Genomic DNA, 16613 nt, shown 5'->3' with positions numbered 1-16613 from the left:
AAGCCAAAAGACTGACGAGAAGGTGGACGTGGACATCAAAAGTTGGGAGATGTGCCATAACCTATGTGTCCGGAAAATATTTGAAGCTGCATCACATCTACGATCCGATATTATGGTGGAAAGATTCATCCGAAATTTGGAATAACATTTTAGAAAGCTGGTGGACAGGTATCACCACAGGTACAGAGGATGTCCATATATCAATGTTAAGTTGTAAGGAATTAGAAATAAAGATTATTGTATAGCCATTAAAGTGTGACTTTTATTGGCAATCCAGTGGTCGAACTAAGGGTAGAGATTTAAAATAAACGACAGATTTTGGAAATCCGGTACAATATGTATATAGTGTAGTACTATAATACTTTATACATGTATATAATAATAAAATAAAATGAATATAAACAAGTAAGGAAGGGCTAAGTTTGGCTGTAACCAAACATTTTATACTCTCGCAACGTAAACTGATATACAGGTTTTCGTATATATGTATATTATGAAACATAAAATATGAAAGAAAACAATCGTTTATTCACCGTGAACTCAAATCTTATTTCTTAAATGAACTTAAAAGTAGGAAAAAATATAATACATTTATTAAATAAATATAATGTTTTTAAATTTTAAGATTACAAACAGTCTGAACAACATTTTCCCTACGTACATTTCATTTTTTCATAAACTTTGTATTATTAAGTCTTCCTTATATTTATAAATTATTTTATACGAGCAGACCCGGTCACACGTTTTTGTGGCTAAGGTATACATTAAATTAAGTTGATCCAATCTTGGCTTCGGCGACGATATTGATTACTGGAGGTTGATTTATGTTACGCAGCATGATTACAATTCGCACTACTTTTAATTGCAAAATGAATGGTGATAGTACAGGCAATTTTATATAGTTTGGGATAATTGACTACGTCATCCTAGTTTGTAGCTGTATCAACTCTCTTGGACCGAAATTCTAAATTGTCGCATTAAGATCATCGATATCTTTTTTTTACCACCAATATAGGTCATTCAATCTGTCATTTATGGTTATCATATTCAGGTTTTATGACATTAAAACTTGTATTTCGAGTCAATGAAGTGACAGATCTCTGTTGGAAATGCTATTAATCCATCGAGGTGTCAACTGCGACCCTACCATTTCCAGCTGCTTCTACAATAGCAATTTGATATTGTTGCAAAAACACTCATATGTTAGTTGTTAATTGGCGATTCTTTATGTGTCGCCACAAATAAAATGATTTTAGGCATGCGATTAGCCCGTCAGTAACAGTTGATCCAGGAATAATTGGAAGAGTCTGGCGTAAATCACCTGCTAACAGAATCCTGGCTCCACCAAAAACGTTCATCGACAATCAAGATCTTTTAAAGTCCTGTGCAGAACCTCTAGCGACTTCTTGAATATTTGGAAAATCTTCGTTATAGCGCTTTTTTTTGACGATTTTGCCGACTGGTGTTTCGTTCATTTGCAATTTAGGAGTAATTTCAAGGCCGAATGTGCCGTTTGTTTGCCTACTAACAGGTGCCAAGTTGCCCCTATTTCCATTAACCTTGGTGGTGAAAATGAGTGAAATTGATTCTGGAATTACATCAGCCCTCATATACTATATATGATGATTTTCTATTGGACCTTATGTCGAATATATAGGTCAAATTGTGTGTTATCTTAATAAAATTGCATCAATAAATTGCGAGAGTATAAAATGTAGCCCAATGCAGCAATATACTGCTTTTTGTGCAGATATTTCCGTGCTTGATATAAATTTATGACCTATATGTTGAAAATTTTGAAATATTCAAAATCATTTAAATTCGAAATGTCTTCTGTAGTCAGAGTTGAATTTAAAACATTTTGAATTGTAGAAAAGTTTTGCTTATGTCTTTCCAAGTCTTGGGTTGTGTCTGAAAAAAGAAGCAATATTTGTGTGGAAGGCATTGGTGGATATGGTATACCAAAACGACAAAATTGTTGTCCTCTTATTTCTTTCTAGTACACGAGCGACTGTGATTATGCTTTTGATCTAATCTAAATAATTTTCTAAATGGCTTACTGAACCATCTGTAGAAACATAATTGTCAATGAAATCAATGACTTCGGGGAATGTCTCAGGATTTTGAAAGTTGATCCTGGGAGCATTATTAAGCCAATATATGCCATGTATATGCGGGGAACCTCTCTGTTGGAACTCTACTCTCCAGTAATAGTTTTTTTACCGGTATTATCTTTAAAAAGTTTAAGGGCTTGTCGGTAGCGGTAATCAAAATATCTAGCACAAGTAACGGCATCTGAACGGATTAAGCGATATCTATCTTGGGTTGATAAAATGTTGGCTTCCTCTTCTGAAATATCTTTTGAATCAACAGTTTTCGAGAGAATAACCAAGAGCTCAATCCACTGAGATTCAGCAGCCGATAGAGTTCTGAAGAAAGAGCCCAAATTGGCGAATCATTGCAATTGCTTTTTTCTCTGCTTCCCAGTGAGCAGGTGAGGATCTAATACCTTTCAAAACTTTGTAACCGTCATCATGTTGAATCAAGTTTTCATTTAATACATTTTGAGCTGTAACACGGTTGCGACCAGAAAACTTCCGAAGGCAAATGGATGTACTATTCTTAATTTGCAGTAGTTCTAATTTTTTATAGTCGTAGAACAACTTTGAAATGGTGCACGCTCTTCGGTCAAAGCGGAGAATTTCGGAACGTACTGTCTTACGATATGTTTCAGAGCATGTACGTTTCTGTCCAACGTATATTGTTGCAAATGACAATTCTTCCGAATTATTATCTTGAATTATGTCAATTGACCTTTGCCCTTCCCCTGGCGTTTTAACTAAACGGTTATATTCCATGTTTTCTATAGGGTTATTATCCCAAAGAGTCTCTTGATCACCTGGATTCAGCTCTGCAGATGCAGGTGCTATGGGAATATTATTACCTGAGAGATTGTTACGGGAAATCTGTTCCTCATAAAGAGAGAACCAATCTATCATCTTCAGCAGATGCAAAAAATCAATTGACCTTTGCCCTTCCCCTGGCGTTTTAACTAAACGGTTATATTCTATGTTTTCTATAGGGATATTAGATATCCCAAAGAGTCTCTTGATCACCTGGATTCAGCTCTGCAGGTACAGGTGCTATGGGAATATTATTACCTGAGAGATTGTTACGGGAAATATGTTCCTCATAAAGAGAGAACCAATCTATCATCTTCAGCAGATGCAACAAATGGAACTTCTTCTTGGTCATTAAAGCCTGAAATCCAATACTCATTTATGTGTATATTATGTTCACGATACAGAGGAGTATTCACTAAGAATCGGAAAGCCTCCATAACCTTTGCAGGCCGTATGGTATCAGTCATATAATCATGATTGTATTCCAAACGTCTTCTTAAGTGAACTTGTATCACATGAGCTTGATCAAATGACCGCGGTAGAGATGTCACAATATCACAGATGAAGCAGTTCAGTTTGGGAGCGCCATCGTTGTAGCTGGTCCGTTACCTTCCAGTAAATCAGGAAACAGGAGTGTTTTGATGGCTAGGGCGGAGAAATACCTAAGTATAAGCCAAAAGACTGACGAGAAGGTGGACGTGGACATCAAAAGTTGGGAGATGTGCCATAACCTATGTGTCCGGAAAATATTTGAAGCTGCATCACATCTACGATCCGATATTATGGTGGAAAGATTCATCCGAAATTTGGAATAACATTTTAGAAAGCTGGTGGACAGGTATCACCACAGGTACAGAGGATGTCCATATATCAATGTTAAGTTGTAAGGAATTAGAAATAAAGATTATTGTATAGCCATTAAAGTGTGACTTTTATTGGCAATCCAGTGGTCGAACTAAGGGTAGAGATTTAAAATAAACGACAGATTTTGGAAATCCGGTACAATATGTATATAGTGTAGTACTATAATACTTTATACATGTATATAATAATAAAATAAAATGAATATAAACAAGTAAGGAAGGGCTAAGTTTGGCTGTAACCAAACATTTTATACTCTCGCAACGTAAACTGATATACAGGTTTTCGTATATATGTATATTATGAAACATAAAATATGAAAGAAAACAATCGTTTATTCACCGTGAACTCAAATCTTATTTCTTAAATGAACTTAAAAGTAGGAAAAAATATAATACATTTATTAAATAAATATAATGTTTTTAAATTTTAAGATTACAAACAGTCTGAACAACATTTTCCCTACGTACATTTCATTTTTTCATAAACTTTGTATTATTAAGTCTTCCTTATATTTATAAATTATTTTATACGAGCAGACCCGGTCACACGTTTTTGTGGCTAAGGTATACATTAAATTAAGTTGATCCAATCTTGGCTTCGGCGACGATATTGATTACTGGAGGTTGATTTATGTTACGCAGCATGATTACAATTCGCACTACTTTTAATTGCAAAATGAATGGTGATAGTACAGGCAATTTTATATAGTTTGGGATAATTGACTACGTCATCCTAGTTTGTAGCTGTATCAACTCTCTTGGACCGAAATTCTAAATTGTCGCATTAAGATCATCGATATCTTTTTTTTACCACCAATATAGGTCATTCAATCTGTCATTTATGGTTATCATATTCAGGTTTTATGACATTAAAACTTGTATTTCGAGTCAATGAAGTGACAGATCTCTGTTGGAAATGCTATTAATCCATCGAGGTGTCAACTGCGACCCTACCATTTCCAGCTGCTTCTACAATAGCAATTTGATATTGTTGCAAAAACACTCATATGTTAGTTGTTAATTGGCGATTCTTTATGTGTCGCCACAAATAAAATGATTTTAGGCATGCGATTAGCCCGTCAGTAACAGTTGATCCAGGAATAATTGGAAGAGTCTGGCGTAAATCACCTGCTAACAGAATCCTGGCTCCACCAAAAACGTTCATCGACAATCAAGATCTTTTAAAGTCCTGTGCAGAACCTCTAGCGACTTCTTGAATATTTGGAAAATCTTCGTTATAGCGCTTTTTTTGACGATTTTGCCGACTGGTGTTTCGTTCATTTGCAATTTAGGAGTAATTTCAAGGCCGAATGTGCCGTTTGTTTGCCTACTAACAGGTGCCAAGTTGCCCCTATTTCCATTAACCTTGGTGGTGAAAATGAGTGAAATTGATTCTGGAATTACATCAGCCCTCATATACTATATGTGATGATTTTCTATTGGACCTTATGTCGAATATATAGGTCAAATTGTGTGTTATCTTAATAAAATTGCATCAATAAATTGCGAGAGTATAAAATGTTCGGTTGGACCCGAACTTATGTATGTATGTATGTGATTGGCGTTGTAACCGTTTAGCCGGTTATAGCCGAATCGACGATAGTGCGCCACCTCTCTCTCTCCTTCGCAGTTCAGCGCCAGTTGGAGATCCCAAGTGTAACCAGGTCGCTCTCCACCTGGTCCCTCCAACGGAGTGGAGGCCTTCCTCTTCCTCGGCTTCCTCCGGCGGATACTGCGTCGAACACTTTCAGGGCTGGAGTGTTTTCGTCCATTCGGACAACATGACCTAGCCAGCGTAGCCGCTGTCTTTTTATTCGCTGAACTATGTCTATGTCGTCAAATAACACATACAGCTCATCGTTCCATCGTCTGCGGTATTCGCCGTTGCCAATTCTTAAGGGACCATAAATCTTCCGGAAAACCTTTCTCTCGAAAACTCCTAGTGTCGTCTCATCTGATGTTGACATCGTCCAAGCTTCTGCACCGTAAAGCAGGACGGGAATGATAAGCGACTTGCAGAGCTTGAATTTGGTTCGTCGAGAGAGGACTTTACCGTTCAATTGCCTACTCAGTCCAAAGTAGCACCTGTTGGCAAGAGTTATTCTGCGCTGGATTTCGAGGCTGACATTGTTGGTGTTGTTGATGCTGGTTCCCAGGTATACGAAATTATCTACGACCTCGAAGTTATGACTGTCAACAGTGACGTGGGAGCCAAGACGCGAATGCGCCGACTGTTTGGTTGATGACAGGAGATATTTCGTCTTGTCCTCATTCACCTCCAGACCCATTCGCTTCGCCTCCTTATCCATGCGGGAAAAAGCAGAACAAACGGTGCGGTTGTTGCTTCCGATGATATCAATATCATCGGCGTACGCCAGGAGCTGTACACGATAGTGAGTCACCTTGTCTGAAACCTCGTTTGGTATCGAACGGCTCGGAGAGGTCCTTCCCAATCATGACGGAGCTTTTGGTGTTGCTCAACGTCAACTTACACAGCCGTGTTAGTTTTGCGGGGATACCAAATTCAGACATCGCGGCATAAAGGCAGCTCCTTTTCGTGCTATCGCAGGCAGCTTTAAAATCGATAAAAAGATGGTGAGTATCGATTCTTCTCTCTCGGGCCTTTTCAAAGATTTGGCGCTTGGTGAATATCTGGTCCATTGTCGATTTTCCAGGTCTAAATCACCACTGATAAGGTCCAATCAGTTCGTTGACGGTGGGCTTTAGTCTTTCGCACAATACTCTCGACAAAACCTTATATGCGACATTGAGGAGACTTATACCACATTATACTTATACATATTCTACAAAAAAGCTGATGCATGCACCTTATCAGTTCTTCGCCGCCGTATTTGAATAGCTCGGCCGGTAGTCAATCGGCCCCCGCCGCTTTGTTGTTCTTCAAGCGGGTAATTGCTATTCGAATTTCTTCATGGTCGGGTAATGGAATATCTATTCCATCGTCATCGATTGGGGAATCGATGATACATGATATACATACATGATAATGCTCCGGTCTTAAAACCTTCTGTAAATCGCCGGATCTTTTCATAAAATTTTCGAGCATTACCCATGTCGGCCAGTTTTTCAAGCTTTTCTTACTCATGCATTTCGGCCTTTTTCTTTTTTTTAAGTCTGCAAATGCGTCTCGCTTCCCTCTTCAGTACTCGATATCTGTCCCACCCCGAACGTGTTGTGGCCTTTCGCAACGTTGCGAGGTAGGCATTCTGTTTTCTCTCCAACGACAACTCTCATCGTACCAACAAGTTTTTTGGCGTTGCCGGAGACCAATTGTTTCGGCTGCAGGGGTACGCAGTGAGTTTGAGATGCCGTTCCACAGTTCCCTTATACCGAGATGCTGATGAGTGCTCTCAGAGAGCTGGAGTACAAGTCGAGTAGAGTATTTCGTGGCTGTCTGTTGCGATTGCAGCTTTTCGACGTCGAACCTTCCTTGTGTTTTTTGACGGGCATTCTTTGCTGCACAGAGGCGGGTGCGTCCGAGTCTATATTTGGTCCTCGGAGCGTACGCACGTCTAAAACACAGGAGACATGTCTTCCGTATATCACAACGTGATCGATATGGTTCCGCGTGTTTCGATCAGGAGACAGCCAAGTAGCTTGATGTATTTTCTTATGCTGGAATCTGGTACTACAGACGACCATATTTCGGGCCCCAGCGAAGTCGATCAGCCTCAGGCCGTTTGGCGATGTTTCGTCATGGAGGCTGAATTTTCCGACTGTTGTGCCAAAGACACCTTCTTTACCCACCCTGGCGTTAAAATCGCCAAGCACGACTTTAACATCGTGGCGGGGGCAACGCTCATAGGTGTGTTCTAGACGATCATAGAAAGCATCTTTGGTCACATCGTCCTTCTCTTCCGTTGGGGCGTGGGCGCAAATCAGCGATATGTTGAAGAACCACGCTTTGATGCGGATTGTGGCTAGACGTTCTTCCACCGGGGTGAATGCCAGGACTCTGCGACGGAGTCTCTCTTCCACCACAAATCCAACACCAAATTTGCGCTCCTTTATATGGCCGTAGTAGTAGATGTCACAAGGACCCACCTTTTTCCGTCCTTGTCCCGTCCATCGCACTTCTTGGATGGCGGTGATGTCAGGCTTTAGTCGTATGAGGACATCAACTAGCTGGGCAGAGGCACTTTCCCAATTAAGGGTCCGGACATTCCAAGTGCATGCCCTTAAATCATTATCCTTAAAACGTTTGCAGGGGTCGTCATCAAAAGGGGGGTGTCTCATCCGAGGCTTTCGTCGATTTTTCATTGGTACTTCGTTTTTATGTGGTGGGTCCCAAGCCCTACGCACAACCGCATAAGCGGGCTTCGCCTTCTCACTTTAGCTCGCCTTCAAAAGGATGTCTGTTGGCTACCCATAGCATAGAGCTGCTTGAACCATGTGGAGAAGAATCGTTTCTGGTCACTCCCAAGTGAATGACAATCAAAAACTTTCCTCACTTGCGTGAACTTCTACACCGATCACCGATCTTCTACAGCGATCTTAAATAATAATTAAATAATAAATCATTTATTTCGGTAAGGATTAATAGTAAGGTATAAATAAAGAGCATTTTGAAGTAGTGGTATTTTAATTAATTTTTTCATATAAAATCGCTTATTGTGACAAAACTATAATAGTTAGAGATATGATGTCGCGACGTTTTTTGTAGATATTGATAAGTTCTACAAAATTGTAGTACATCACTTTGTTATATCTTCAATCGTTTTCGCAGCATTAGCGATTAAAGACAGTTTTTTGGTATTTTTTTACATTATCGGAGTTTTGGTAAGGAACCCTATTTTTTTTTAACTAAATATAGCCTATGTCACTCAGGGATAGTATAGCTTTCCAACGATGAATTTTTCAAATCGGTTCAGTAGTTTCAGAGCCTATTCGAGACAAACAAACAAAAAAATAAACCTTTCCTCTTTATAATATTAGAATAGATATTTAAAAATAGTACAATTGATTTAAATATTCTTAGTTAACATCTTTTTTATTTATCTTAATTTATTTAATTTATATGTTTATTATATTTTCTAAAAAATATTATAAAATTCTATTACTTTTTAATCTACCTTATACTTATACAACTTCTTATATATTAACAAATATTACTTATGATATAATTTTTCTTGGTTAACATAATAATTTTTTTATTATATTTAAAAATATTTTTCTAAAAAAACGGCTGTTAAAAATTTTAACCTATTATTAATGCCATTATGTGTGAAAAAGAGAAATATTGTATTAAGCCTTTAGTTCGAAATAGAGACCAACATGATAGCTATGCGCTGTCTTGTAAGTGATAGCATTAAAAGCTCAGTTATCCATGCTTGACTTGACCTAGAGAGACTTGAGAACTGTCACATAAAAGATCCGTTTAATTAATTGCATGTATTTGATTACCGAACGCATGACTTGACTTGAAAGTCTGTTGAATTTAGAACTTACGTTGACATTTGAACTGCTCTCCCTCTCTCACTGCTTCTCTTTTCATTCTCATAATGACACTATTCCAGTGTTGCCTGAATGTTTTCGTTTAACATTAAATATGTTAAAAGTCTAATCTTTAATATTTATAAATTTTCAAATAAAGAAAAAATAAGATAATTCAGAGGAAAATACCTTTTTCACAACAATTATTTTTTAATGTGTTTAATAAAAAAATCTTTTATTTTATTTATAACAAATCAAATCAAATAGGTACGATATAAGGGTAATTTTTGCAACAGAAACATAACTATTGCGAATCTCTGCAGGAATTTGTGGATCTGCTCAGAAAAAAAAATATTTTGCGAATTTATGTAATGAAAAATTTATTGTAAATGTTCAAATACAATTTGAATAAATTATTTATTCACCTATCATTTATACGCTTGGCTGGCTCCAATTTATTACATCTTCTAACAATTCTAAATACCGAAAAACTGAACTACGCGTGCACGTTTCTTTTGTGCTATTCTGTTCAAAGCTATATTCATATATTTATTAAAGAGTTTTCTTTCAAACAGGAAATTTTCACGTGTTCACAGATTTCCTAATAGTGTGATTTTTTTGTATACTAGTTTTAAAATCTTCAATCTTGGTGATATTTTAATTTAAAAAAAACTTAATTTTAAAGCTAAATCTGCACATTTGACAACTCTACCCAGAAACTATAATAATAACAGCTGAAGTTGAAGTTGTGTGAAGTATAACTGTATCTAAGTTTTCTAAGCCAAATTTTTCGAAGCTGTGTCAAGTCAAGCATCGGTAACTGGAGCTTAACATGGGAATGATCCATGTTTGAAAATGCCCAGTCAATTTGTGTACCCGCAGGTGTAGTTGAATATTCTACATTAAGCAGGGAACTAAAGTTTTTTTGTTGAAGAAGATTTCTTATGAAGACTCCATGAAGACTTTAGACAAATGTTAAAATCCCCAACAATTATCACATTTTGATTGCACAACTCATTAGTAAGGACTTCTTGTAGTTCTGCATTTAAATATCTGAGAGGAAAAGCTGAGTTTCTGTAAAGAACCATACAATTATTTTTGAAACATTTAAACAAAACTGCTTCTAAAACTTTGCGATCTGTATACACTTTCCTCATAACTTTTTGCTCTATAGAGCTAGCAATACTATATTTTGCATAAATTATAAGGCCCCGTTTATTTCGATTGCTTGTCGAAGTGCTATCTATCCCCAGCTCGTTTATTAGACTAAATCCTGGTATTTCAAAATATTCGCCAGGATAACTCCAAGTTTCTACGAAACATAAAATACCTGAAGAGCCTGACTTTTATGAATAGTTATTCCCTCAGCCGGAACAACTGGAAATTGATTTCTTTCAATTGCAATTTTTCGTTTCTTTTATATTGAAAAGATCTCATAACTTTTTCAATTGGTGTCCAGGAACTTTCAACAGGATGAGTCCTTTCTGATTGGGCTATCAAACCAACAGAAGGTTCCAAGAATTTAACCCAAATAATTGCTGGAAAATTACAATGGAAATCAATTTGCATAAGTTACCCAGTTGCTCCATTAACCAACCCATCACTTGTATTAATATTCACTGTTATCATATATTTAGCAGTGATTTTTAATGTCAATTCGTATGGCAGTCCCTGTGTTTCAGAAGTTTTGAAAATGTTTCCGTTATACACCACCTTCCTCGCACTTACCGTCTGATTGTATATTTCAAATTAAGGTCGAACACACGCTTATGTTTTTTCAATAATAATAACTCTAACAATTATTATATTATATTAATGTTCATACAAATTTTGAATTAAAAAAAAAATACAAAAGGTAAATTCAATTTCGAACGGGATGACTGCCAAAAACGTGAAAATTCGCCTAAGGGATTCGTGCGTCTCGGACCGATATCGTAGCGCAAGAGGCTGTCCGATCATGTCGTCTGTCCTTTTGTTCTTTTGGGTTGGCGTATAGTTTGCGCATTGGTGTGTGCTGCTCTCTTGAGTGGGTGGTATCATTGTGTGGGTGTTAGAACGTGGTGTAAAATGTGGTGTGGTGATGATGTCAGTGTTGTGTGTTAGATTAAAAAATGTGGTGTGATGGTGTGTCTGGTGTGTTGGCTGAGACTCATTTGGACATCCCGGCCCCCCTAGGCGAGTAATTAGCCTAGTAGTCGTTGCAACTGCTGTAAAGTGGCCACCACATTGCTGAGCCCAGTGGACCGGCGAGACGGCGACCTGTGTGGACGGCGGCGCGTGAATGGGCTATAGTGTGGGCGTCGACTGCGAGAATGCTGAGGTTGCCTACGTGCAACATGGTTCGTCTGCGAGCGTCGGTTTGTACCACGGTCATGGGGGGCAGGTTGTTGTCCGCCATCTCGATGTAGGAGGGTGTGATGCATCCGCATGCATATTTGGCACCCATAGCTGGAAGTACACTCCGGCGTGGAGTGGGTAGTCGCCAAGCAATTCAGGCAGTGGCCATGTGCCTGGGCGACCTGTTGTCGTAGCAGCGGTAGCATCTTCTTGAATATGCTGCAGTGTGGCAACCGATGTGGGCGCCGACAAAGGGGGCATCGGGTGCGCTGCGGACCTGCTGGTACCGGCGTCGGGTTCGTGCGTGATGCACGGGCAGCGGTTGGTGGCGCTATGGTCGCAGGGTTGCGAGGGGCTGGAGTGGGCCCCGGGCGTGTTACTTGGATTGTTGACCGCACGGCTGGCGTTGGTGTAGTGGGCATATCGCTATCCATATTTACCTGTCAAAATGGTATTTATATTATATGCATGTTGTAAATATTGATACGTTAGTTGGTGCTACGTTATGTAGTATGCGTTGGCCGTCATGTGGATCGACCATTTATAATTCGTTTTATAGTTTCATTAATTAATTAGGATTTATTATACGGGTTTTTCGGTTTATCGGTTTATTGTTTTCGTTTTAGGTTATTATTTTATCGGCTGTCGGCAAAAAGCATAGTTTAACGAGTGGCCTAGTTAGTGTTCCGTTTTGCGTACGGAGATCGACTACGCGAATATGACCGTCGGAGCCGTGATAAAGCTTCTCTATGCGGCCAAGGCGCCATTCGGTGGGGGGGAGACAATCGTCATTGATCAAAACGCAATCTCCAAGCTGAGGCGCTTTTTCTGGTGTTTTCCACCGGTACCTTCTGTGGAGGTCCTTTAAGTAATCTTCTTTCCATCGAAGACTGAATTCATGATGGAGAATTTTAATTCTTTCCCATCTGTTTAATAAGGAGAGCGACGCCACGTCTGGCTCAGGTGTGGCCAGTATGGGCGCTCCTTTAAGAAAATGCCCTGGTGTAAGGGCTGTAAAGTCTGATGGATCTTGCGAGAGGGTAGCGAGAGGCCGTGAGTTGAGGACGGCTTCAATTCTTGTTAACAATGTCGTAAACTCTTCATAATTAAATTTGTAAATGCCAGCTAGCTTCTTGAAATGAAATTTGAAGCTTTTTACGGCTGCTTCCCATAAACCACCCATGTGTGGAGCGCTTGGGGGGATAAACTGCCAATTGATGCCTTGGGGAGCATATTTTTGTACAATGTCAGGTGAGACTTGTTTTATGAAGTCCACAAACTGTTTTTCTGTGGCTCTTTGAGCTCCTATAAAAGTTTTGCCATTATCGCTCATGATTTTAGATGGAAAGCCACGTCGTCCGACGAAGCGAGCAAAAGCCGCGAGAAAAGCCTCCGTCGTCAGATTAGTACAGAGCTCAAGATGTACTGCCTTTGTCGTGAAACAGACAAAGACAGCCACGTAGCCTTTCATGAGGGTGGGAGACCTTAGCATGGACGCCTTTATTTGAAAAGGCCCAGCAAAATCGACACCTGTGGTGGTGAAAGGCAGAGCGAAATTACAGCGTTCAGGCGGAAGTGCTGCCATAATCTGCGTTCGCATTTTCTGCTTGTGCATGGTGCAGATTTTGCACATGAAAATGCACTTTTTTATTTGGGGCTTAAGACGAGGTATATAATACTCTTGGCGAACCATCTGTTGCATGAGGCGATGTTCGGCGTGTAGCATTAGGTGGTGGATGTAATTAATAAATAATGTGGCAAATGGGGACTTCTCAGGTATTATTATAGGATATCGTTCGTTATATGTTAAGCTTGAATTAGCAAGCCGACCATTCGCACGAAGCAGACCGTTCGTGTCTAGAAATGGATTTAGAACTAAGAGTGAACTCCTTTTATCAATAGGTTTCGATTCTCTTAATAATGATAGGTCGCGGCTGAAGTAGCGCGTTTGAGTCGATGCGATAAGAGCGACCTTTGCCTTTTGTAAGTGTGGGTGCGTCAATGTATCGCATTGGAGGCAAGTTGCTCCTTTAACATGAAGTTTGAGTCGTTCTATGAATTTGAGCATGTAGGCGACTACTCTGAGGGCTCGGGGGAACGATGAAAATCGTTCAAGGATGTCGGTATCATCCAGTGCTGTATGAAAGGTGACCATTTTCCGACATTCTGGGGCAACTATGTTACGCATGGGTGACTGTGGCCACGAATCGGAGGATTCGGTTAACCATCCGGGGCCGTTCCACCAAAGGGTGGTGGTGGCGAGGTGCAAAGGTTTGCACCCTCTTGTACCTAGGTCGGCGGGATTGTCTGCGCTAGCAACGTGTCGCCAAGTTGCTGATCCTACTAGGTCAAGTATTTGAGAAGTTCGATTAGAAATATAGGTTTTCCACGCGTGTGGTGGTTTTTCTAACCAGGCTAGAACTATTTCAGAATCGGACCAAAGATATAATTTACATTTTGCCATATTTAAGTGGGTCCGCACCATGGAAACTAGTTTTGCTAGTAGTAGTGCGCCACAGAGTTCAAGTCGTGGTAGACTTAACGTTTTAAGAGGTGCAACCTTTGCCTTTGCTACTAGTAGCTGGCTTGTAGTTGCCGTGTCGCTTTGCGCGCGCACATAGATAGTGGCACAATATGCCTTTTCAGAGGCGTCGCAGAAGCCGTGAAGTTCGACTTGGTATTCGGGGGAATAGTTTACCCACCGTGGTATTTGGATATGCGAAATATCATTCAAATTTGTAGCGAATTGGGACCATTTTTCTAAGCGAAGAGGTTTCACTTGTTCGTCCCAGTCGGTTCCGTCTAGCCATAATTCTTGAATCAGGATTTTCGCTTGTATCATAATTGGCGAAAGCCATCCTGCGGGGTCGAAAAGTTTTGCCACAGAGGATAAAATTTGTCTCTTCGTAATGGCAGATAATGCGGAGATTGACTCTGTAGTATATGAAAACTGGTCAGATATCGCATTCCATTGGATGCCTAGAGTTTTTGTTGTACTTTCCTTTTCGAATATAAGGAAATTAGTATCCAACAAATTGCTTTTTGGTATATTTTTTAAGATATTTGGGTGATTGGCTGTAATCTTTTTTAAGGGGAACCCTGCGGTGCTGAGCGCACTTATTACTTGTGATAAGGACTCGTATGCCTGTGGAAGGCCGTATGTACCCGTTTCCTATTATGTGTATATATATCTAAGTTTTTTTTTTTTTTTATGTATTTTTTATTTTACGGACTTATTGGTATGTCCTCGTGCGTACGTGATGGGATGGGTTAATACCCTTTGTACATAAATGTGTATGTGCTTATGTTCATGTACTTCTGCTTTCGTGTTATTTGCACTTCTCTTATTTTTGTTTTGCAAAGAGAGAGGGATTTTTTTTTTTTTTTTTTTTTTTGTGTGTATGTATGTCTACAAATTTTATTATTTATTATTTTGGCGGTACAAATAATCCGAAGAAGAGAGAAATTGCAGTGTGCAGGTAATTGATGTCTGCTCTATAAGTATATGTATATATATAATTGTAGTTATGTGTGTTAATGTATGTTAACAGTGATATTTATGTTATTGTATGTAATATGTATGTCTATATTTTCTCTGTTTCCTTCTTTCTCTAGAATTATGTATAGATATTTATTATGCGTCTATAGCTTACGGATTTTAAGCAATCCTGCTTACTGCTTTAAGTAGCAGAAGGTCTATTGCCGGAAATTTTACAGGTACATAAATACTAAATAACCTTTTTTTTTTTTTTTTTTTTTTTTAATTTCCTCAAACGAAGTTTTTACTGGTTTAATATGCAACCGTGGTTATATAAGCATACATACATATTTACATAAAAAATTATAACCAAAAATTGAAACGATACAACTCACTTTGATTTTCTTCAAGGATTTTTAGTTATACTATTCTGATGTGAGTGTGAGTTTGAGCGTGTGATTGTTATCCAATCTTGGATGCCAGCTGTTTATTCCACCTTGTATTATTTGGTTTTTTTTTTTTTTTTTTTTTTTTTTTTTTTTTTTACTTATTGATTGTTGTTAGAAATCGCGCCCGTATAATTTGTTGTAAATGTGTTTTTTTTTTGTTTTTGTTATTTTATTTGAATTCGCGCCCGTTTGGTTTATATATATATATTATTTCTTTTTTTTTTTTTTTTTGTTTTGTATTTATGAGGTGAGATATATTCTCTCTTTTGTGATTTTTGTATAACAAACACTATGTAATCTGCAGACACTTTTTACTTTCTCACTTATTGCTTTTGTTGTTTTGTGTATATGTATATATTTATTTTCTTGCACTTGTGCATACTTTTTCGTACATATGAGTATTTAAATATGTCAAGATGTAAAGTCACGGCCCACAGCACTGAACGTATTTTATTGGTTGGTATTTTAAATATTAATTTTTGTATTTTCACAACACTTTAATTATTATTCAATTATGTTTTAGTCACTGTTTCGAATATGTTTTTCGTTTTTTGTAAGTTAATTTCCGATAGTGCCTTTCTGTGAGGCTCGAAGGACCATGTTTCCGTTATACACCACCTTCCTCGCACTTACCGTCTGATTGTATATTTCAAATTAAGGTCGAACACACGCTTATGTTTTTTCAATAATAATAACTCTAACAATTATTATATTATATTAATGTTCATACAAATTTTGAATTAAAAAAAAAATACAAAAGGTAAATTCAATTTCGAACGGGATGACTGCCAAAAACGTGAAAATTCGCCTAAGGGATTCGTGCGTCTCGGACCGATATCGTAGCGCAAGAGGCTGTCCGATCATGTCGTCTGTCCTTTTGTTCTTTTGGGTTGGCGTATAGTTTGCGCATTGGTGTGTGCTGCTCTCTTGAGTGGGTGGTATCATTGTGTGGGTGTTAGAACGTGGTGTAAAATGTGGTGTGGTGATGATGTCAGTGTTGTGTGTTAGATTAAAAAATGTGGTGTGATGGTGTGTCTGGTGTGTTGGCTGAGACTCATTTGGACAGAAAAGTTTAACTCTTTCCAAAATATTCTCATTCTCACTTATACCAATTCCTTTAACTGAGTCT

The 16613-nt window shown here is 38.4% G+C and overlaps 1 protein-coding gene across 1 annotated transcript; it reads right to left on the bottom strand.

Moving 5' to 3' along the window:
- Positions 1-10921: 10921 nt before the first annotated feature.
- Positions 10922-16344, bottom strand: LOC128922078 (uncharacterized). The gene is made up of 2 exons (XM_054231537.1): positions 16118-16344; positions 10922-11997 (listed from the first exon to the last, which is right to left on the bottom strand). The coding sequence occupies exon 2, from the start codon at positions 11989-11991 to the stop codon at positions 11404-11406; it is 588 nt and encodes a 195-aa protein (XP_054087512.1). The 5' UTR covers positions 11992-11997; positions 16118-16344; the 3' UTR covers positions 10922-11403.
- Between the last annotated feature and the right edge of the window lie 269 nt (positions 16345-16613).

The sequence above is a fragment of the Zeugodacus cucurbitae genome, chromosome 5 (assembly GCF_028554725.1).
Source record: "Zeugodacus cucurbitae isolate PBARC_wt_2022May chromosome 5, idZeuCucr1.2, whole genome shotgun sequence".
NCBI lineage: Eukaryota > Metazoa > Arthropoda > Insecta > Diptera > Tephritidae > Zeugodacus > Zeugodacus cucurbitae.
Note: the sequence above shows the minus strand (reverse complement) of the source record. Positions and strands in the feature narration are given on the sequence as shown.